At 52.8% G+C, this 21654-nt stretch overlaps 9 protein-coding genes across 9 annotated transcripts; 3 read left to right on the top strand and 6 right to left on the bottom strand.

Annotated features, from left to right (window-relative positions):
- Positions 1–68: 68 nt before the first annotated feature.
- Positions 69–1631, top strand: K489DRAFT_71530 (uncharacterized protein). Its single transcript, XM_033608862.1, has one exon. It carries the CDS (start codon positions 299–301, stop codon positions 1286–1288), a length of 990 nt encoding a protein of 329 aa, XP_033456678.1. The 5' UTR covers positions 69–298; the 3' UTR covers positions 1289–1631.
- K489DRAFT_383887 (Palmitoyltransferase akr1, ankyrin repeat-containing protein akr1) lies at positions 1325–3987 on the bottom strand. Its single transcript, XM_033605718.1, has 5 exons — positions 3593–3987; positions 2624–3515; positions 2300–2564; positions 2122–2234; positions 1325–2065 (listed from the first exon to the last, which is right to left on the bottom strand). The coding sequence occupies exons 1-5, from the start codon at positions 3854–3856 to the stop codon at positions 1395–1397; spliced, it is 2205 nt and encodes a 734-aa protein (XP_033456677.1). The 5' UTR covers positions 3857–3987; the 3' UTR covers positions 1325–1394.
- A 187-nt stretch (positions 3988–4174) lies between these two features.
- Positions 4175–6335, bottom strand: K489DRAFT_383886 (uncharacterized protein). The gene has a single exon (XM_033605717.1). The coding sequence runs from the start codon at positions 6201–6203 to the stop codon at positions 4350–4352; it is 1854 nt and encodes a 617-aa protein (XP_033456676.1). The 5' UTR covers positions 6204–6335; the 3' UTR covers positions 4175–4349.
- A 50-nt stretch (positions 6336–6385) lies between these two features.
- On the bottom strand, positions 6386–8230 carry K489DRAFT_71496 (uncharacterized protein). The gene is made up of 2 exons (XM_033608861.1): positions 8100–8230; positions 6386–7924 (listed from the first exon to the last, which is right to left on the bottom strand). The coding sequence occupies exon 2, from the start codon at positions 7915–7917 to the stop codon at positions 6796–6798; it is 1122 nt and encodes a 373-aa protein (XP_033456675.1). The 5' UTR covers positions 7918–7924; positions 8100–8230; the 3' UTR covers positions 6386–6795.
- Positions 8231–8824: 594 nt separating this feature from the next.
- On the top strand, positions 8825–10042 carry K489DRAFT_383884 (uncharacterized protein). The gene is made up of 2 exons (XM_033605716.1): positions 8825–9128; positions 9218–10042. The coding sequence occupies exons 1-2, from the start codon at positions 9058–9060 to the stop codon at positions 9567–9569; spliced, it is 423 nt and encodes a 140-aa protein (XP_033456674.1). The 5' UTR covers positions 8825–9057; the 3' UTR covers positions 9570–10042.
- On the bottom strand, positions 9876–11530 carry K489DRAFT_71481 (uncharacterized protein). The gene has a single exon (XM_033608860.1). The coding sequence runs from the start codon at positions 11253–11255 to the stop codon at positions 10293–10295; it is 963 nt and encodes a 320-aa protein (XP_033456673.1). The 5' UTR covers positions 11256–11530; the 3' UTR covers positions 9876–10292.
- A 1416-nt stretch (positions 11531–12946) lies between these two features.
- K489DRAFT_325543 (leukotriene A-4 hydrol) lies at positions 12947–14957 on the bottom strand (the record flags this gene model as incomplete). Its single annotated transcript, XM_033601835.1, has 2 exons — positions 12947–14657; positions 14737–14957. 2 exons carry the CDS (start codon positions 14955–14957, stop codon positions 12947–12949), a joined length of 1932 nt encoding a protein of 643 aa, XP_033456672.1.
- Positions 14958–15829: 872 nt separating this feature from the next.
- On the top strand, positions 15830–17808 carry K489DRAFT_404257 (uncharacterized protein; the record flags this gene model as incomplete). The annotated part of the gene is made up of 1 exon (XM_033607113.1): positions 15830–17808. Exon 1 carries the CDS (start codon positions 15874–15876, stop codon positions 17806–17808), a length of 1935 nt encoding a protein of 644 aa, XP_033456671.1. The 5' UTR covers positions 15830–15873.
- A 319-nt stretch (positions 17809–18127) lies between these two features.
- Positions 18128–21443, bottom strand: K489DRAFT_71260 (uncharacterized protein). Its single transcript, XM_033608859.1, has 2 exons — positions 19421–21443; positions 18128–19364 (listed from the first exon to the last, which is right to left on the bottom strand). Exons 1-2 carry the CDS (start codon positions 21296–21298, stop codon positions 18447–18449), a joined length of 2796 nt encoding a protein of 931 aa, XP_033456670.1. The 5' UTR covers positions 21299–21443; the 3' UTR covers positions 18128–18446.
- Between the last annotated feature and the right edge of the window lie 211 nt (positions 21444–21654).

Here is a 21654-nt window from a genome sequence, read left to right as displayed (position 1 = left end):
TTTAGGGTTGTTACACGAAGTCGCCTCCAATCCAGGAGTTACTTCAGGTTCATTCTACGTCTACATCCAAGAGTAACATGTAGACTTCAAATCCTTGCAAAAATGTGCGCCTCTCACCTTCCGCCTGCGTACATAGATCGAGTCAATTCAGAAGAAATCGAGAACCGAACCAGGCGACCCGTGACATCCAATAGAAACCTCCCCCACGGATCACACGAACGATTCCTTTCAAAACCAGCTGACGTTCTACCACCGTCCAATCCGCTAGGTTCTCCCATCAACGCTCTCTACAGTCCTGATGGCGGATAAAGCACACGCTGGAGCAGAAGGCTTCTTCGACCTAAGCGGTGAACTCCGCAACGTAATCTATCGTTACACGCTCATAGCAGAGGACGGTCCCAGCAACGCTGCGCTCCTCGCAACAAGCAAGCAAGTATTCTTCGAAGCAGAGCCAATCCTCTTCAAAGAACGCATCTTCCAGGTCACCGTCGACTTACGAGGTTGTCATGTCGATGGAAAGGAACTGCGCGATTGGAGAAAGATGGAGACGTGGCCACCATATCTCCGCAAGGCTCATCATGTGGCGTTCAAGGCGACGATGGATGACTGTATGTGTGCGGAATGGCATGCAGAATCTGGGTTTTACGCTATGGGTAAATTCCTCGAGAGGAGTCATAGTCTCCGAACGTTGTCGGTAGAATTCAGACGGAGCGTCGATGACTTTGGAAACGACAGATATCCCATGACGATGATCTGTCCCCGCTGGCTCTTCCACCAGCAGGATGTGGAGGTCACGATCGTGGGAACCGAAGACGTTCCACAAGTGGAATTCATCCGAGGACCCCGAATCGCCGCGGCCGAGAACCGGCCACACTCTCTCGAGGATGCGCATGCTTGTCTCCGGCGTGCGGTCCAGGATTTCACCTTCTGGATGATAGTATCGATGGGCCCGCGACCGCACAATACCGAGTACAGACCCCGAGGCTTCGAGAATCAACTCACGGTCACGGAACTCTGCACGCAATACGATGCGATAGATCCTGAGATACATAGTCAAGATGTCAATGCGGAGCTGAGACTCGCGGCGATGCTGTATGAATGGAAACTGCATTCTGATAGGACGGCAGCCTCCTCGCCCGCGCAACCGGCGTGGGATCGTGGTTGGAGGATAGATTTCTATACCGTGTTGAAATATGCTTTCGCGGCGATCAGTCTGGGTCGACAATCTGGGCTGGCGGAATGGAGGGATCCGCCTATGGCCGATCTAATGTTCCTGACCAGAAGCTGAACCTGAGCGCGAGCGAATATATCCACATGAACGAGAAAAAGGAGTCACGCTGAATTTCGCACTATCGCTAACCGCAACAAATATCTAACACCATCAAAAGAGGAGTCTACACCTCCGCCCCCTCCTCTCCATCCGCCACGCGGGCATATTCTCCCCGATACAGCATTCCCTTGCGAGGGACTTCATACATGTTCGTATAATCGACCGTGTCCCCACCTAGCAGGGCCTTGCCATTAGTTTTCGATCCGAAAATCGGTCCATCGCACCAGAAATCCTGGCAATTACGAAAAATGCCGCGGGAGAAAGGCTTGGTCTTGCGGGGGTGCTGTTTGTGTTTGTCTTTGTTTTGTGCGCCTTTGTAGCCCTGGAATGCGATGGCGATGAAGGTGTCGACGCCGAGAATGGCGCACGAACTGCTGAGGAGGCCAGGCTTTTTTGCTGCGGCTGCGTGTTTGTGGGGGTGAGGATGGGAGTGGCCACCACTTGAGGTTTGACCGGTGCCGTCGACGACGTTGGCGGCTTCGAGGGAGGTGGTGCCTGATGTGGCGGCGGCGAGAAGTGGTCCCCCGTCGGGTGCATGACGCATGTTCTCATATGTTGTGATGTTTTGGGATACTTGGAAGAAGTGCACGAAGAGGAGCATGAAAGTCCATGTGAGCTGGAGACCTGCCCAAGCGCAGGTCACGATCACGAAGGGATCCTTGCACAGCTGGGCGCAGTAGTCGTCCTTGAGGATGGAGCACTCATATGCCGTTGGCGGTGGGAGGATAGTGATATCTGTGCGGAGGTTACTATGTTTTTCATGCAATGAATGACTGGTGAAGGTAACTCACAGGCGAGTGTAAGTTGAATGAACAGGATGATACCAAGAATCATGAACATGACATAAAGCACGAAATGTTTGTGGTTATTCACTGCAACACAATTATCGACCCAAGGGCAGTGGCTGAGAAAGCAACAATGTCAGCATTCATGCGAGATCAGAAGTCGCGGGCCTTTATGGAAACTCACTGGTCTTCTCTCGCGACACATCGTTTGCACCGCCAACAATGCTTGCTGCGTAAAGGCTTGCGAATCATACATTGTGTACAGAAATGCTTCTCGTTAAATGCGTTATGCTCTACAAGGTCGTCAATCGTTTTCTTCGTGAGGCCTCGGCTGGCAGCCTTGGGAATGAATCCAGGGTCGGAAGTCATGGTCGAGGCGTAAAAGTAGGTGCAAAGGATGTATGACAGGAGGAAGGAGATGTTCAAAAGCGGATGAGAGGAGAACGTGGCTGTGTGGAAGAGATGTTAGTGAGAAAGTCGACGTGTACACTGATACCCTTCCACTTACTCGGCAGAACGCGGAAAAGCCAGCACATGCCCACCCAGAATAATGTTCCCGCAAAGATACCAGCAAGCACTGGGGTGTGATGAAGATTCTTCATATCGTTGGGCGCCCATCGCAGCAATTTTCCCACCAGGTATTGTAGTGCATATCCGATCAAGAGCACGCCCGGAATCGAAACCCAGATGACGAGATGTGCCAGCATGTACAACTGCAGACCACCCAAAAAGAAAGGCCATAAGAACAAGAAACGCTTGAAGAACCAACGCTTGTCCTTGACAAGGGGAATTGGGAAGCTGAGAGGGTTGCCAGACTCATCGAAGCCGGCGTTGACCAACGCTCGATGCCACTGCTTCTCACTTTTCATCTTCATCGCCGTCATCGCAGGCGTATCACCCTCCGGTTCGTCGCCCTGAGGTTTACTCCGGACGAAACGATCACTGCCATGCTCGATGAGTTTCTGAATGCAGGGAAAGCTGCCCTTGACCAGTGCCCAGTGTAGCGCGGTGAAACCCATATCGTCTACTGCGTGTACGTCTGCACCGAAACGAAGCAGAGCGTCGATACATGCTGGAAAGCCTTTATACGCAGCCCACATCAGAGAGGTATGCCCTTGCGAATCTTGAACATCTACCGGCAGATCGGCTTGATGTAGAAGCAGGGTCAACTGGAAGACATTGCCATCGAGCGTCGCCGAATGGAGGAGGTTATATCCCTGATCATCTCGTAGTAGGGGATCCGCACCATGTGAGAGGAGTAGTGAAATCACGGGGAGGTTGAAACGCTTGCTCGCCCATAGAACCGGTGTAGCCATGGCATCGCCGCCTTTCGCATTGACGTCTGCGCCGGACTGAAGGAGGAAATGACATAGCGCGACGTGACCATTGATCGCGGCCCACTGTAACGATCTTTATCAGCCCACACAGTTCCAACTTTCACTCTATTCCCACAGGTCTCGCGATGCGCCGCACATACATGTAATGCCGTTATGCCCTGCTCATCCGTCGATTTTGCATTATACCGCCCGGAATCAAACAATTTCTGTATAGCTCTTAACTCCCCTAGACGAGCAAGTTGCATTAAATCCGATTCAATCGGCAGCGGCGGCGGCGTTGATTCGAGATCGCTGAGTTCCACTTTGTCCAGGCCGTCCCCGACGTTGGCGTCAGATGCGGCGCTGTTGCGCGGCGTTTCGTGGACATCCTCGTTGGAAGTCGTGGAGGGTTTCGAGGCAGGCATGGCGCGGTTGGGAGGCTGCTCGCTATTTTTATGGTCGGCCGTTCAACTCATGACAATATGGGGGATGTTCTGTGGATATAATGGTTTGGTGCGCATGCTCTCGTGGAGATGCTCGTGTGCCGCCGGCTCAGCCTCCATTTCGCGACTTGCGGCTTTTGTGAACGGCGTGGCTGGCGGGAGACGCGTGGAGGCCGAGATGACGACGACGTGCCGAAATTTACCCTCCACGAACATCGGCAGCTCCTCCGATACAGACATCAACGCAAACCTGTATTATTTCATACCCGGAAGAGCGAATGTGCTCTAGATACATGAGAATGGAAGAATTGGCATATGAAATTATAGCCTGTCTCTAGATGTGAAATTCTCATACAATTGTCAATCATCGTCTGACACAAAAAATCATAAATCCACTAAAAACAACGCCACAAAGTTTTAGAAAGATCGGCTTCCAACCAAGAATGTACAACGCCGAGACAACATCAGTGCACCTTCACTCCGATTTCTTTCCCGCCGTCTCTCTCCTCCTCCGTCTTCGCTCTCGCGCATTGGCTTTTAGATTCTCCTCCGTGACGTAATCATCCGGAAGTTGGAAGTCTCGCTCTTCGGACAGAAGTGCTTCTGGGAGAGGCAAACCAAACGCGGTCACATTCCGGCCGGCATGCCGTGAATTGCCAAGTGCAGCGTCGCGAAGGTGGCGTTTAGCGTAAAAGCTGGTAATGGGAATTTCGGGAGAGGGAGGCGCAGGAGGGCGAAGTATGATTGTGGGAGTGGAGTTGGGCAGGCGGGATGTCGTTGCAGGAGTGATTGCGTGACGTTTTGAGGACGATGGAGCTGGAGTGTGGAGATGGGCGGGTAGGCTCAGACGCTCTTTCGCCCTCGATTTTAGCTTGTGTGAGCCTTGACGCGAGAGTTTGCCTGTCGATATTCGCAGGGCATTGGCGGTTTCTTGCTGGAGTTGATGTGCCGCAGAGGCATTCAGATCGCTACTAGGAGGTTCAACACTGCCCTCACAGCTGCTATCATCGGCTTCTTCAGCTTCGCGCGCCGCCTCCTCCGCAGCCGCAGCAGCAGCCTCCTTCTCGAGTCGCTGCTTACGTTCTTGTTCTTTCCATTGCTTGAATTTATTCACAAGCGTTTGCACTTCTGAGATGAAGTAGTCACGCTTGAGCTCATATCTCCTCGCTTCGCCGTCGGTTATGCCTGTGATGCCGAGAACTTTGAGCCAGTCGTGGCCTTGTAAGCCGTCAAGCAATCGATCGAGTTGCACCTTTTCATGCATTGCACGGTCCCGCTCGATGTTGCGGAGCTGTTTCTCTCTGCGTTCCGCACGCTTGTGTGACTTCATGAAATGGGCGTCCGTGAGTGGATCCTCTGGATCCTCCGGGAGTGTCTTCGCGATGACATCAAGACTCAGACTCGAACTACCATTGTACTGGCTTGCAATCGAACGTGCAGAGGTAGGAGAAGACAGAACTCCGTTGAGCGATGACTTGCGGCCTTTGTGAGCGATTGGTGATCCCTTGGTGCTGCCTCTGGATTTATTTGGCGAGTCTCCAACGCTACCAGCCTTGTGTGTATCGTCCGTGACGTATAGAGTGGTGTCCACGGTAATGAGCTCCTCCTCGCGAGGCGCATCGAACATGATGTCCTCATAATTTGCAAAGTAAACCGCAAGCTCGCTCTTCAACCTGGGCCCGTCATCCTGTGATCTCAACGTCCTCTTCTCGTCCGGCTTTTGTGATCTCGGCGCCGATTCCACCTGTGGCGACTGTGTTGTTCGCCGGGAAGCTTTACCGGTCGGCATTGGCGTAGGTTTAAGCAATTCATCTTCGTCGTGATCAGCTGTGGGAGCGACTCCTCTGGTGCCATTGGATAGGCGTGGCAGCTTGCCGGTGGGCTCGGTTGCTGGTGGATTTTTCTTCTCTAGCGGCTGAGAACGTATAAAGCCGTCAAGTGTTGTCTGACCGCCCGTCGTTGAAGTGAGTAAAGTGCCTGTATTGCTTTTTGCTCGAAGGCTCAGTTTCAACCTCTTTGGCGGACGATCACCATTTGGTTGGTTGGCGGCATCGGCAGTCGAGTCCACAGGATTGGCTTTCTGTGGCGCGAGGGGAATCAATCTGGGAGGGAACGCGTCGCCGTTCTCTCGTTCTCCATTGCCTGTATAATTTTGCTGTGACGCTGACGCATCAGTATGCTGTTGATATTCGTGGTGCGGTGTGGCTCGTTGTGATTCTCGTCGACGGTCGTCGGGCATTCCCGCGGGCGCATTCAGACTTTGTTCATCGCGGGAAGAGGTGGCAAGGAGTGAGCCAACTGTGCGCCCGAAATGCATCTGCTGGGACATTGGCAACCTCGACGCGCATTTCGAGCGATTGAAGTGCTCCGAGCAATTGGCAATTGTGGCAGAATATCGTGGGTCGAGAGCGTTGGATGAAGGGGACTGCAACAACCTTGGTGCGACACAACACGCTCGCTGGCAAGTCGCTGTTGTTGTCCGCTGGTCGACCCCTTCGCTTTCTTCGGTGACGTTTCTCCACACACGTACTGCAACCTACCTCTTTTGTGTACTGCTCCTGAAAATATTTCAAGTGACTACCTAGGTTGCAAAGAATTCCACGGTTGAAACGATTTACAACTTTTGAACTCGGTCAATTGAAGATAGAACTATATGCCCAGCAACGCGCATGTCAACTCTTTGGTAAATGATCACACTGCAGAGCGAGTCAACCGCACCCAGGGACCATGGCACGAGTTCACCATTCAGACGCAACAATTCTCAGCTATCTTGGCAATCTATAGTCATTGGAATTTTTACGGGAGTCAATAGAGATTTTCAGCTCAGACATCATGCACCAAGCAGTATATCGCCAGTTCATTTGCTGTTACGATTTAACAAAAGCGAGCTCTCTTTTTGCTTCATCTGGGAATCATCTCGCTTACGACAAGAATTTGCTCGCCAGGCTCAACAGACCGCTGGCTCCTCCACCACTTCCTCCAGCAGCTGCTCCACCGCCGCCCATCTGGCTCTTCATGAACAGCTTGAGAGCCATCTGAGCTGCACTAGCGACGGCATCCTGCTTTGAGCCCTGGGCATTGCCCTGAGCCGACTGTTGGTCGAACAACTTCGCCGCCTGACCCATGGCGATACCAATGAGCGCGTTCTGGCCACCACCACTGCTGCCACTGCTGTTGCCACCGCTGCTGCCGCCCTGGGTGAACATCTTCAAGGCTTGCATGGCGGCGGCGCTACCAATGCTTCCAGAGCTGGCGGAGCCACCAGAGTTACCGCCGTTGTTGTTGCCGTAGAATTGCTGGTGGTTTTGAACCGCAGCTTGTTCGTCAACATCTTCATTCTGAAGCTGTGAATGCTTGCCAGTCAGCATGCCCAGGACACTGCTGAAAATGTCGCTGTCGGCAGAGTTGCCTGCGTGTTGGCTGGCCTGCTGCTGTGCGCCGGAAAAGTCATCCGATCCACCGTATGTCTGACCAGGTCGGCCAGGGCGTGAGTCACTGCTGCCGTAGTTGTCACCCCCTGAGTTGTGCTGCTGCGGGCGGCTGTTGTTGTCATTGCCGCCGTAGTTGTTTCCACCCTGGCTGCCATAGGAGTCATTGTTACCACTGCCTCCATAGGATGAGCCGCCTTGAGGACGACCACCACTTCCGTAGGAATCGTTGTTGTTGCTGTTTCCGCCGCCATACGAGTTGCCGCCTTGCGGCCGACCTCCGCTACCGTAGGAGTCGCTGTCACCGCCATACGAGTTTCCACCTTGGGGTCGGCCACCGCTACCGTAGGAGTCGTTGTTGTTGTTGTTGTTGTTTCCGCCGCCGTATGAGTTGCCGCCCTGAGGTCGACCACCTCCGCTGTATGAATCGTTGTCGCCGCCGTGGGAGTTACCTCCTTGTGGACGGCCTCCACTACCGTAGCTGTCTTGGTTGTTGTTGCGGCCACCATATGAATTGTTGTCGTTGTTGTTACCACCGCCGTAAGAGGTACCTCCTTGCGGCCGGGCCCCGGCGCCGTAGCGGTCGTTTGATGAGTCGTCTCCTCCGTAAGACATGTTTATGCTGCTGGCGTGGTCAGTACTCATTCAACGTGCCGGATATGTCCACGAGTACGTGCTACTGCAAAACAGCAGAAGATGAGATAGCTTGGGTAAATGTTGTCGATGCTAGCTCAAGGACTGTCAAGTATGACAACCGCTTTGTTGCCTTGATGCTGAAGTGCTGGTACAGTACTCACATTTTTGCTCGAGAATCTTTTGATTTCGGTTGATGATTGTTTGCTTTCCCAAACGAGAAACTTATTGATAGCTACGAGAAGGAAAAAACGCCCGTCACTTATGAATATATCCTTCCCAAGAAATGGTCTAGATTGTTCGGACCACCAAGCTCCCTCGCCGAACCATTGCTCGATCCAGAGAACGTGAGCACATACGCAACGCGCGTTGTGCCCCGCCACGGTACGTCATGCCAGGGTCCATCGAGAGCGCTCGGCGCCTTGCATGAAATTTACAGCTGATCGTGAACCTGTTTAGCGCCGCCGACCACGACGTCTAATGGTAAAGAGCCCTGGAGTTGTAGTATCTTGCGGTAGATTCAGAGTCGAGGATAGCCAAGCTATGGCTGGGACCAGCTCATTGATCGGAGGAATTTACACTTTCAGATTTTAAAATTCAAGTTGCTTGTGCATTCCCAGGACGTATCCGCAAATGGACGGGAATCAAGATGTTGGAATTGCCCTCTCATCGTTGTCGGTACATGATGCAGACATGATCGAATCTTCTCCAGGATCACTTGATCATCATGTCACGAGTAAGGGCCTTGGAGCTCTTGTTTGCGTCGCAGGTTAATTACTCCAATGCAGGTGTGCAAAGTGAGCGCTTTCCGCGTCATGTGCAATGTCATAAATCCGGTGATGCCTTCCGCTGCGAGGCCGAGAGTTAAGTTTCGTTGTACCGCGCATATGAAAGTTGCCGGGGTGGGCTCAGAGGAACCAAAAACTGGGTTTTATTACAATGGCAAGTACACGCTGTGCTCAGCGACAACTCACACTGTCTACAACATCTCGAAAGCAATCGTCCTATTCAATCCACTCGCCGTGACTCTGATCAAACTCACCAACTCTCGATATCCATTCTTCATCCAGACTGCTTCTACACCCAACATCCTGAGACATTGTAGCCAGCACCTCGTCCAACATGTCTAGCCTATTGACCACCGTCGCCCTCTTTACCGTAGTCCTCTCCGCCTTCGTCGGATACCTCTACCTGTGAGTCCTCAATACCTCCTCCACGTCAACACCCCATCCATCATCCGCGCATGAGTACAGTGCCTAATATCTCCGCACGCATCTCCCAGTTTCGGTCTTCCCTCCACCACCAAGCGCAAGATCAACGATGCCGCCCTCAACGCCATGGGCGAGAACAACAAATCCACGAACATGGTCAAGGACGCTCTGAACCGCATTCCGGACTCCGACAGCGCCGACAAGGATGTCCATGACAAGAACGTCAGGGAGGGAGGCGTGAGCGACATCACCATGGCGGGGGTCCAGAAGCAGAATCCCCTCGGCGAAGCTGTACGTCTGGCTGACGCGACCAAGAAATTGGCGTGGCAGTTTTCGAGGCCGGGGAGAAGGCTTAGGCTGACTGGTATTTCGCAGGTCGGCGAGAAGACGGACGAGGTCCATCGTCCGGTCGCTGGGCGCTAGGCTGCGATGATGGAGAAGCGGATTTCGGCTGTTCTACGGATCTGGACTGCGGTGACAAGCCTTGGGAACGTTCTCGTCGAGGGGACATGTTCGAATGGTAAATTTGACAACGTCAGATGTGCACCAATTTTCGATGCACGGTGGGATGATGGTCATATTTCACAACCTCGGGGTTCATTTTCGATGACCTGGGATTGAATGCCAAAGCTTTCCTGCCTTGCGTTTCCTAACCTATTCTTCCAACTTTGAGTGCAATCCGTTGTCAATTTCAATACTAATCGTCACCATAGCCGCAGAAGAGCTTTCTCTGATTCTTGATCAGAGTTGCTTGGCAATTGGGCAACCGCATTCAATGTCTTTTGTCACCTTCACGACAGTCTCACACCACATCATTTGCGTGGCGAAAGAGCTCCTGTAAGCTGTACACGCCCGAGTTGATCACATCATCGGTGACTGCCTTCAGGAAGAGACCAGGTGCTGGCAAAATCTGTCCGTTCGCCTCGCATGGGGCCACCCCTCCGATCATGTTTACCGTATTGGATTGACTACCAAGTAGTCCGCCAGAAATCTCCCTGAAGTTGGGGATGTAGAGTCTTTCATTTTTCCCGCACACACGCTCGATATTGTCGATGGTCATTTCGGGGAAACTTTTGTCGTTCGATATTTGTCAGTTTTATTTTCCCGTTTGGAAAATTGCCGGCGATGTTGCAATTTTGGTGGGACTTACATTTCGAGCCAGATCTTGGTCGGAATCAGATGTATGGTTCCTGGTCCCATGTGCAGGCGAAGCGCCTCAAGCTTACTGCCTGTTTCGATGGCCTGGCGGAGCTCTTTGTTCTTCCACGCCGCGCGTTTGGCCTTTTGACTGTTGAGATGTTTCTCGGTGAAGATCACGTATTCGGAAGGGACTCCGTATGCAAGCTTGGGTTGGCTGCTTGGATTCTCTAGTTCACAGTATCCAACGTGGAGCTGGATGCAGAATAGCATCGCTTTTGTTTTCGCCTCCTCTTCGGCTTGTAGCTGTTCATCGGTTGTCTTGAGATTGATGAGGGTTTGGGGCTCGAGCATGGCTGCGAAGAAATGGAGGCATAGACGAATCCGCCGGAGAGGTGTTTTTTTGTCGAAAAGATCTTCGGCCATGGTCACGAGCCATGATCTAGGGTCAACATTGGTAGAAGGATTGAGTAGCTTCTTGCCAAATATGACTTGATCGACAAGCTTGCATGCACGTGTGTCGATGTCATCCTCGATGTATGTTGATCTTGGCAGTGGGTCTTGAGCTTTTGAGATAGCGATCAAGCGATGTATCTCGCGCTGATCCTCGCCGTCAAAGCCGAAGTGTGAGTCTTGTCTGACGTGCTTCCTCTTGAGGTTGTCTGCATGGGTGGCACTGATCGACTGAGTCTCGTCACGCTCGTTCAAAACTTCGATCTGACCTTCTGAGCAAGGAGCGATAGCATCTTGAACGACACTTGGAATCGAGATGATCGTTTGGTGACTTCCAAGAGCGCTCTGTCGCTTGACCAGCTCTTGGAGATCTCCGGAAAGGCTATCGATACGCTCAGACATACGCTCATGTTGTGCTTCCAATCTTGCCAAAATCTCAACGATGCAGTGAAACAATTGATCCCCAACATCGACTTGGACTTGCGGCCCTATGTGTGGCCCCTGCGTTTGATCGTTCATCGTTGCTTGTCTCCAGCTTTCATTGCAAATCGAGCTGACGTGATTGCTTTTGGAGGATCAAAGTGGTGATTTTTGCAAGTTTGACCTTAGAACTGGCAGTCTACAGGATCGACTGATCATGCTCATCACCTGCTGATTGTGTCGTCAATCTTGCGATGTCGACTTATCGTTGAATCTGTAGCTCATTATCATGTGATCGTCACGTCGATGATTTTGTTGGCTGTGAGCTCCTTGCATGTGTCGACGATTGTGACCGATGCTACTATGATCGCTCGCTGTCAAGTTCTCGCTTAGTTGTGACACATGCAACTGTCGGAAAACAATTGGCGGTTCGAGGTACCTTTGCGAATCTGTCACCAAGTATGCCCAGGTGCGTTTCAGGATTGCGACCCTTGCGGATGAGCAAGCGCTAACATTGAGACTCTGGAGTTCCATTTCACTGGACGCGATCTAGATACCTGCTAGGTACGTGCCTGGGTAGGTATGTGAGTCAGGTTTGGTCTCCAAATCCAGAGATGTCACTCGTAGATCTATGAACTTGTATGCCTCATGATTGTGCTGGTCTCCGGGACTGGCAAAAAAACGATTAGCTACGTTTCAGCTTCGCGCATCCTGTCCCTGGCTCGTGTCGAGCCAGGACTACTACCCTCCAAGGCTCGCATTTTTGGGCTTGGACGCGAGCAACCAGTAGGAGTACAGGTGGTTTCTCGCCGAACGTAGTGAATCAGCAGCTTTCATTACTCTGCCCAGACACAAAACACCCCTTGTACTTCATAAGGCTGAGATCAATGGATGGTATAGAGATCGACTTCTTCGTTGTGGGCTCGTAATGACACCACTTCGGTTTCAGATTGTATACTTGGGCATGCCTTCTTTGTCGTCAGCTGCAAAATCGAGTCTCTTTATTTCAGCAGCGATGCATATGTCACCCGATCATTGAACCTCGATACTTTAGGCAACCAAGTCGATGATTACCAGCTGAATCTTCACGGAATACTGTTTTATGTCTACTCAATCAGAACAATTTTCGTTTTGGTTTCTCCTCTACCACCCGGACATTGGAAAGATTTGACATCACCTCCAGTCAGCACAACACAGTCACATTCAGGAATTGAAAGGCCGGGAAATGACCATTGGCATCTTGGCTGAGCGCTCAATGCGTCAGACAGAGCTCACGTACATGTCTTCCTGTCTTTTTTGTTTTGAGCAATCAGCAGTAGCAAAATTGTTTGGATCCTTGATCCACCTATCTCTTTCGTGCCCTAGCTAGTCAGTAGCCACAGAATCGACATAGTCATTCGTACGTCCGTATCTTAATTGTGCCCATTTTGGCCCTACCCATGCCCTTTCGTGACCACCACCGCAGCTATTAGGGTCTGCACATTGCCGCGATTGATTCGTTATAGTCATGAGACTGCATCGCATCCGCGGCGGATGTAAGTCCTCGATTCTCACACCCTGCGGATTGAAGCAGTCTCTTCAGTCAGCATTCCTCCAACATCAACGATCTTCACATGCACGATACGGAGAATCCACCAAGCGCCAAGTGGAACTTCCATCCTGCGAACATGGCGACAATATCGAGACCGAAAAACTACGACGACGCCTTGAGTTTGCAACAGGGAACATTGATTCTATTTTCAACGCCAGCTCTCTGAAAGAAAGAGTCCCATCATATATTTCCATCAGGATCAAGCGCTGCCCTGCGCCTTCTCGCTAAAGATCCTCTCGATCATACCCCGACAGATGGGGTGATAGAAGTCTTTATTCTTCTCAAAAGTCTGCTTCGCGAGCTTCTCGTCGCAATCGATGAGTCCCCTATACAATGGACGCACGAATTTCATGCGTCCGACCTGCCCCAGCAATTCCGCCGTGCGGGGGTAGACGTCGGCATCTCGTGCTTTGAGGCCAAGGACGAGGTAGCGCGAGACGATCTCGACGTTTTGCGAGTCGGTGAATTTGTAGATGGCGCCCATTTGGCTGACGAGTTTGGGGTGGAGGGGAGTGGTGTTGGTCTGGAGGGATTCGAGGAAGACGACGATTTGATTGCCGGTGAAGTCGGAGATGTCGGAGGCGCTGGGTTTCCAGGACGAGCTCGATTGCGATTGGTCTTGCTGCTGTTCGTTGAGAAGGAGCCACTTCGCGGCAAGATCGTAGCACATGTCTGCGAAATCGGTGTTGAAGGATGGCTTGGGCGGATAGCCCGGTTTGTAGAACCAAGTGTCCCAATCGACTTTGTTCAACGCGGCAGCGGCTTCTGCATCTTTGGCGAAGAAGGAAAGAAGGGTCGCTTTGAATTCGTAGCTGTCTACCGAACGCTGCTTGAAAGTCGTGAAGTAGTGCGGAATGAAAGTATCCCACTTATTGATTCCAACAAGCTTCTCCAGGTAGTAGAGAAAGGTGAATCCTTTCTCATACGGGATGCTTGAGAAAGCGTCATCCGGGTCTTCGCCTCGCAGGTTTGGGATCAGCTTCGTGAATTCATGGTCTTCACCGAATTGTTCAATTGAGTCGGCGAGAGCTTTCCAACCGATGATGGCGGAAAAGTCACGATGTCTCTCATCACCGTGGATGGCAACTTGGAGACGGCGTTCGAGATAAGTGGTCCATCCTTCGTTCAGCCAGAAGTGCTCCCAGCTCGCATTGCTTACGAGATTTCCGGACCATGAATGGCTCAGCTCGTGCGCGATGACATCAACGTTCTGTCGGTCGCCGGAGACGATCGTGGGAGTGGCGAATGTGTACACGGGATTCTCCATGCCGCCGTATGGGAAGCTTGGAGGAAGGACAAGAACGTTGTACGTCGTCCATGCGTAAGGATAGACTATCTTCTCCGCTGCTTGAATGTATGCTTCGGTGTCCTTTTCGAATTCCCACTGGCTGGCTTTGAGCTCCTCGGGACCTGTCCAGACGACAGATCGCGGACCGATGGACGCCGAAGCCAGGTCACCGCTGGCGAGAGCAAACAGGTACGAAGGCATCGGGATCTCTTGATGGAATGTATAGAGAAGAGTTCCGGATTTGCCGTCCTTGCCGGGCAGAAAGTCTCGAGCTCCTGTAGGAAGACCTGAGGCCAGCACTGGCAGCGGCGAACGGATGTTGAAAGTGTAAGTCGATTTGACATCCGGGGTATCTTGACAAGGGAATAGTGATCGAGCATGGATAGCCTGGCATTGTGAAAACATATATGGGAATTTCTTGTTGCTGGTCTGAGCCGGAGTAAGCCATTGTAAGGCCGTGCAGTCCTTGGTTGTGCTGACGCCGATGCGTACTGTCACTCCATTCGCGTATGGTTGCTTCAACTTGATAGTCAGAGGTGAGCCGTAAGCACCAGTCCTGGAAGAAGCAATATCAAATTCAACAGCAGCAGCCTCGACCTCTACAGATGAAACATCCAGATAGCTAATCAAAGCATTAGTCAAAGGCTGAATTTGCAAGAGAATGTCCGTTCGATGAGTAGAGGCCCGAGCAGTGTCCATACCTTGTGTCGAGAACAATGGTGGTTTCCTCCTTGGCCAAGCTCTCGAGCGTGAGATCAACGAAACCCCGAAGCCGCTTCGCCTCGAAATCAATTTCGAAATTGGCAGTGGTGTGCTTAGTCCTCCAAGCATTGTAGTTCGACAGTGTGTTGGGATCACGCGGCGGATGAATGCTTGCCGCAGCTGCCTCGACCGCAGAGGAGGCCAATGGCCTGATGACCATTTTGCTGATTGGTAATTGACGGAGAGACTGAGCGATTCGGATTTCGGGCGGGCTGCTCGGTAGAGACGCTCGTGATCTGGTGATGGGAGTTGAGCTTGATGTAAAGTGCTTGCTGTTATTACTGTTGTAAATTGAACGCTGACGAAAATGGGGAGTCTTCACTACCGCGCGCAGAATGTAACGTCGGCAAGTGATGGTTGCTGCAGATGTGACGTTCATATTTAGTTATGCCCTCAGGCTGTCGATTGCAGTACACTGTGCAGTATACATCCACCTGCGGCCTACCTCACCTTGCGGCCTACCTAAGTACCTAGGCACATTTTTCTTAAGATAAGACCCGTGGACTACAACGCAGCAGCACACCAAACCGCAAATAACCGCAATAGGACTCTCACTCGCTATTTTCCTAGAATTGGGTGCCACCCTCCCTGCCTCGCGGGTGCAAATTTCACCTGCTCCCTACCAGATTATGAAGTGTAGCAGTATACCCTCCTGTCAATCAATATGACGTCTACTCAACGCGTATTGCTATCTACTGTATACCTAGGTCGGCTGTGGAAAGGCAGACTCACGCGACTCATCGTTGGTTAGCATGTATTCTGCGGGACAACCCCAAGTAGCCCGGCTGGAGGGGTGCGAAGTCCCCGCACCGTTCAGTGAGCCAACAGGTAGCCTGAGGCTGTAATGGTCACGTGGGTTTGCGATCGGTACGCGACTGTCCGTGCACAATGCCGGCTCGGTGTTGTTGACGAAATTCGTGCACGTCATGCTTTGTACACCCGTACACGCGTCGGCACCTGCAATTGACGAAAGCCCACGCCAGCCATTTTTGTACATCAGCACTTCCATCGCTTGCCACTTTATATGTTCCGCGGGATGGTCCAATCTTCTACGACAACTTCATAAACTTAACGATATGGCGCGACTCCGTAAGGCGGCAGCTGCTCAACCTGCTGCAACGACGGCACTGGCTGCGCGTCACGCGCTTCGCGAGAAAACCAACACGACACGAGTCAATACTGCGAGTCGCAACGATGATAGTAACACGGAGAATCTCGTGAAGGATAAGAAGGCGGCGCGCTCGCGAACCCGCGCCTCGCAATCGAAAATCGGAAATGAGGAACACATGATGACTGGCGGACTTGGTCAAAGAGGCACTGGCACTGGTACTGAAGAAGAAGGCGTGGACGCGCGCACCGACAACTTGACGACTGCAGCCACCGCGAGAGGTCAGCGTCGACCTGCGCGCGCCGCTCGAAAAGTCATGCAAAGCGATCGCGACAAGCAAGTTCTTGCAGAAGTGAGAAAACGTATGGAAGCGACCGCTCGGGGGCAGCGCACCAATGGACCAGAGGCTGTGGCCACTTCCCAGGCAAGCGCACCCTCCACGGACATTCTCGTACACAAATCACCTGGATTGTCGTCTCCGCCCGTGCAAGATAGAGCGCCCGTTGGAATTGGTCGCAGGCGCTCTTCGACGGTCCAGCCTCCAGGATCCGTGTTGAGATTGCAGAATACACCGGCGCTCGAGAGCAGCCTACTCGCTCTGAAGAACTTTAGGCGAAGGCCGCGACAGCACAGCATATTACACATGGTGCAGCAAAGGACCGCTAGTGCAAGACCTTCCGCCGCGCATGTTACTGATAGGGAGCATTCCACCCTCTCAGGGTTAGATCTGGGACTTGATACGGACGATGACGACGTCGATGATTTCGCACCAGATGCAGAAGGAACGCCGATCAAGGTGGCGGCTCCGGTCTCTGATCTGACCAAAAGCGCGAACTTGAGGGAGCGAAGTTCTAGCATTACCTCTGAACATGTGGATCAATCGACCACTGGTCGCTCGAAACGACAGAAGGTTGCGGTACCAACCTCTCAAGTTCCCGATTCTCAGATTGATCAGGCTGATGATGATGATGACGTCGTAATCCCTTCTTCTCGGCGGTCAACAAGCCCGGTCGATCGTGAAGTTCTGGTCATAAACTCAGAGACGTCTTCGCTTTCCTCCACCCCGCCCACAGAGCCGCCCTCACCAATACCGGGCTGTGCCTTGCCGAATGATGATGCTGTCATTCCATCAACTGAAGAAGGACACCGGGTTTTACACAGCGCGGAACACGATTTCGACGACGAAGGTGTTGATCAGACCCTGGCTGATCCGCTCAGCAGCAGTCCGCAAAGGCCAGGGCCTATGAATATGGCTCCTGGCGGGACCCAGGCTGAACCTCTCTCTCAATTCTCCCCGCCACCCGCTCACCGAACGGCCAAGCGAACGCGCAACGTCAAATCTAACACTGTACTGACTGCTGCGCTCACTTCTCTGCTCCCAAAACGAAGACGAATAATCGGTCCACGTGCTCGAAGAAACAATGACGATTTCGATGCGCAATCGGACTCGGATCAAACTGATGTCCATCAAGATACCAGCCTATTCGAAGACGAGGAAGACGAGCTAGCAAGATCAAGCAGGCGGCCACCCTCCCGCGCCGCCCCACAAATGACTCGTTCCGGACGAGCCGAGGCGTCGAACAGATCCGCTGGTCAACGAAAGGCGGCATCGGCCGCAGCCAATGCATCCAAAAACACTGCGAAGACAACATCTACAACTTCCAAGCCCACCCGGAGAACATATGGTCGTGGCAATACAACCTCGGACCAGGAGAATGAAGAACAGATCGACGACGGTTCCGAGGGCAGCGGCGTCGACGTCTCAACGACAATGCACGAAGTCGCCCAGGGCAAAGAGCTCGAGGACGCGCGCAAGAAATTCGCTGAGGTCGACGATTGGGCAATGGAGTTTGAGAGCATGAGCGCGGAAGACCATCGCAGTTCCAGCCAAGGATGGCGGTGATTGCAGACGTTTATTTGTGGACGGGAATAGACGTATTGAGTGGCTCAATGCAGACGAAATAGGATTGAAGCAATTGATCGCGCCATGATGTGAGTGGACACGTACGGATAGGAGTCTGGCCCAAGCTGCACGCGAGTTGTCTATTTCTGAAACCTGAGATTTTAGGGGGCTCTCCTATAGTGGTCCGAGGTGTGTTGATATGGTGTGTGTTTCCTTTTTTTTCCGGGCTGCCTGGATAGGCATTTCACGACGAAAATGTAAACGTTCAATTTCTCACCGTCGTTGACAATTCATCATCCCTCATGAATTTGAGTAATCCCGTGAACCTGCAAATTACGGGCGCTGTAGAGCAAACGCAAGCTTACCACAGGTCGTCACCACCGCTCACCAGCAGCGTGTAGAAATCATCAATACGTGCAATGCAAAGAAGAGATTGTTAAATTATCGTTTCCGCTGATCTATATGAGAGATCGAGGATCTCTTTTCCAGCTTTCACGAGAAGGAACCCGCCGGCTCGTAAAAGCAAGAAATGGGAATTAGTCCAACTTTTGATTTCCAAGTCATTGTCCGCAGCCAACTGTGGGGACAAGCAGAAAAGATCGATGGGGGAAAAAGGCGACGGGTGGGAGACCCCGCTCTCACGCGCGACGTTTACTCGCCGCGTTGTACTGCGGCATGAACGCCGCGGAATGATCGCCCACGCTGGCCTCACGGTACCGCTTCTGTCCGTGGCCCGAGACGAAGGCGCTAGTGAAAGCGTCCTGCCACATGACGGGCGTGACGGCCGGGGCGACGGCGACCGGGAGGTTCGGCTGTGGTGGGAGGGGCCCGTTTCCGATATCCAAGGGGATGGGAGGCTGTGAACTGTAAATCGCCGTGGGCGAATGTGGGACGCCGCTGACGGAGGGCGTGGTGGGTGTCATGTGACGGTAGTCCGAGACTTGGGGAGTCGACGGCTGAGCGGGTGCGCCGCCGAAGGCAGTGTTCCAGGAGTCGAAGATACCCGAGGGATCCCAGACGGGGGAGGCGCCGTCGTTGCTGCTCACGTCGTCGAGATTGTACCGCGTGGCCACTGGGAAGGACGTGGCGAGAGATAGGCCCTGTGCTGCTGGGTAGGAGGTGGTCCGCGGCGGGAGGTCGTAGTTGGTCAGGTTGTAGGCTGTTGTGTGTGCTTGGCTTGTGACGGGCTGGTGGCCTCCTAGCACAGCGTCGAAGGTGGTGCCGTATTCGCTCGTGGGTGTCATGGCTCGTGCGATGGATGAGTCTTGTCCGGTAGACCAGATGGGTGTTGCGAACATTGGAAGCCCTGTTGGACCCGAGTTGGTGCTCGGTGGTGTCGGATGGCTTTCAGAGGGAGGAGGACTGCGGAGGCCCAGGGTCGCTTTCAATTCGAACGCCTGTGAGGTGTCTGCACTGAAAGCTTCACGTAAAGCGTTGATCTGAACCTGCATTTCAGGACTGGAATATGGAAGACAATGTTCTACCACACGCATATGCCGTGCGAAATAGAGCCGGGCCTGACTGTTGAGAACAGGATCTGGAGACGTGATTGCAGCCTGCGCGAAGCATTAGTAATTGTCATCGCGCTTGGATCGTTGTTCCGAAAACTTACGAGGTGCAACATGGTACATGTCAGAACACAATAGATTGTGAAATTGATACCGCGCTGCATGAACTGCAATCCGTGGAAACCAAAGTCGCGATGAAGCGCTTCTTGGATTCGACACATCAGCATGGCGGAGTTGAGGCAGATTTCGAGGTGAATCTTCCAAGCAGGGTCTCGTCGCTCCAGCATCGCCTGGAGTTGTGGCCGATGATGCATGATGATCACCAGATGAAAGTATGTGTGGAGATATGCCACGAAATGATCGCTTCCGATCCACGGGGCGCGTCCATCATCAGAGTAGTGGATCTGCATATCAATCGGGAGACTCTTAAGCCACTCTGGTAAGTCGGCATTGTGTCTTACGAATTCGTCATCGAGCGCCCAGTCCTTTTTCAGACGCTTCATTTTCTGGAACAAGGCGTTTGATATCTTGATCTGATGTACCGCCTGGGCGAGGAAGGTACATCGTCGTGTACTTTCAAATTCAAATCGATCGTCGTTGGACATGGCTGTTGGCAGGGTCAATTGCACCGTTTCCGGGTCGACGGCAAAGTCGCTTCTGCCCATCGGGGCGCCGACTAGCATTTCCAAAACGAAAAGTGACTGCCAGATACGCGTGTGGACCAAGCAATCGGACCGGCTGAGGGAACAAGAGTTTCCAGTGCGATGAAGACCGTAATGATCTTCGAGTCCGAGTTCCACAGACATGGAATACATATACTTGACTGCCATCCAGGAACGCCAGTAATATCCTCGTTTTGACAATGACTCCCTTGCTTTGGTTAAGAGAATGGTGGCTTGGAGTGTGCTGAGACGAGAGACATCTTTGAAGCTTTCTTCATGACGAGATGCTAGAGCCAGCCATCGCTTCGCGACCATTGGCTCTTCCAAGAAGCGAGCAACGCAGGCAAAAATACCTTCCAACAGCAGAGGGGAAATAGCATCTCGATCGTTCTGCCATTGGTGATAAAATTGAGCCCGATCCAGGACTGGGATGTACGGATGTACATATTCAAAGTAATAGCCGAAATAGTCCAGAGCCCGCTCGTCAGAGGGCATCATTTCAGGAGGTATGCGCACGGTGCTATCGCTCGTCACGGAAGCCGGCAATTCCACATCGGTTTCTTCGACGGCCGGCGCATCTGCAAGTGCTTTCTTTTGATAAGAAATGTAGGGCGCCTCGGAGGTGATGTCTATTCGGAACTCGCCCATGTGACCGGTCAGTTCGCGAACGCCCGCGTCAATCTCCTGGGGATCGCCGGCGGAGCTGACGGAGACCGCCGTGTCTGATCGCATCAACGGTGGCACCTGGCGTGCTTGCGTGAAATTGGAAGAACGGGGCGGCGAGTTGTAGAAATCATCATCGGAAAATACCGGAGCAGAGTGCGGCGCAACCTGCTGCGCGTATGCCTGCGAAACATACGCTGCTGCATCGAACTCCAAGGGCGAAAGAGGATTTGATGTCGGACCAGGCACGTTCATCGATCTCGGTGGCGGCAAGCCCGATGCCCATTCCTGCACCAGATCTGGACGGTCGGAATGGAAGCTGTGTTGAGATTTCGGCGTCGATGCATGGCTCGTGACGGGGAACGTAATGTTTTGAAAGGAGAATTGGTGATTGCTGGTCAAGCTGTCCGGCGTTGGAGGCTCTTCGTCTTGATCCAGGGTAGGCGGGACGCACTTCAGCTTCAGTCGCACACAGGACCCACACGGCCAGGGACCATTTTGCGGGGCGCCGTCACAACGGATCTTGCGTTTGCGACAGCCGTCGCAGGCGCGCATAACCTTGAGTCTTTTGTGTCGATTATATTCATCGACGAAGACATATTGTTTGGTATGCCCGGTGGGTGGCGGTGTTGCAGATGCGGCTACAGAGCTGGCCATATTTGCGGGAGAGTGGGGATGAAAGAGGAGAGTAGGAGAAGAGGCAGTAGGGACCCGCGAAGAAGGCGCGCGATCCGGGAGACTTGAATTGCGATATTCCTTCACACGAGACGTGTTGTCATGGCTGAGTTCTTGGTGCAGCCCCAGATGACCCAAAACCCGTCGGGGATTCCGATGTTACCAGAGGCGAGAATGTGTGCCGTAGGACAGCTGATGAGAGATGTGTGGAAAGAGTGAAACGCTGTTGCTGTAACGCGCGCGCGGGCATTGCCGAGCGAGGAGGTCAAATGTCACGAACAGGGACGACCTGCTGCACACACAGAGAGATGAGTGAGAGTGAGTGAGAGAGACGCCGG

The sequence above is a fragment of the Dissoconium aciculare genome, assembly GCF_010015565.1.
Source record: "Dissoconium aciculare CBS 342.82 unplaced genomic scaffold K489scaffold_13, whole genome shotgun sequence".
Taxonomy (NCBI): domain Eukaryota; kingdom Fungi; phylum Ascomycota; class Dothideomycetes; order Mycosphaerellales; family Dissoconiaceae; genus Dissoconium; species Dissoconium aciculare.
The sequence above is the reverse complement of the archived record's forward strand: the minus strand, read 5'-3'. Positions and strand labels throughout refer to the sequence as shown.

Excerpts from the sequence above, each read along its gene's own strand:
- K489DRAFT_383886 (XM_033605717.1), bottom strand. The coding sequence starts at position 6,203 with ATGTCCCAGCAGATGCATTTCGGGCGCACAGTTGGCTCACTCCTTGCC.
- K489DRAFT_71481 (XM_033608860.1), bottom strand. The coding sequence starts at position 11,255 with ATGAACGATCAAACGCAGGGGCCACACATAGGGCCGCAAGTCCAAGTC.
- K489DRAFT_383884 (XM_033605716.1), top strand. The coding sequence starts at position 9,058 with ATGTCTAGCCTATTGACCACCGTCGCCCTCTTTACCGTAGTCCTCTCC. Across the intron at positions 9,129-9,217 it reads TTCGTCGGATACCTCTACCT|TTTCGGTCTTCCCTCCACCA; the intron begins GTGAGTCCTCAA and ends CGCATCTCCCAG.
- K489DRAFT_71260 (XM_033608859.1), bottom strand. The coding sequence starts at position 21,298 with ATGGCCAGCTCTGTAGCCGCATCTGCAACACCGCCACCCACCGGGCAT. Across the intron at positions 19,365-19,420 it reads CATGTACCATGTTGCACCTC|GCTGCAATCACGTCTCCAGA; the intron begins GTAAGTTTTCGG and ends TGCTTCGCGCAG.
- K489DRAFT_71496 (XM_033608861.1), bottom strand. The coding sequence starts at position 7,917 with ATGTCTTACGGAGGAGACGACTCATCAAACGACCGCTACGGCGCCGGG.
- K489DRAFT_71530 (XM_033608862.1), top strand. The coding sequence starts at position 299 with ATGGCGGATAAAGCACACGCTGGAGCAGAAGGCTTCTTCGACCTAAGC.
- K489DRAFT_383887 (XM_033605718.1), bottom strand. The coding sequence starts at position 3,856 with ATGCCTGCCTCGAAACCCTCCACGACTTCCAACGAGGATGTCCACGAA. Across the intron at positions 2,235-2,299 it reads TGTGTCGCGAGAGAAGACCA|CCACTGCCCTTGGGTCGATA; the intron begins GTGAGTTTCCAT and ends TTGCTTTCTCAG. Across the intron at positions 2,066-2,121 it reads CATTCAACTTACACTCGCCT|ATATCACTATCCTCCCACCG; the intron begins GTGAGTTACCTT and ends ACCTCCGCACAG.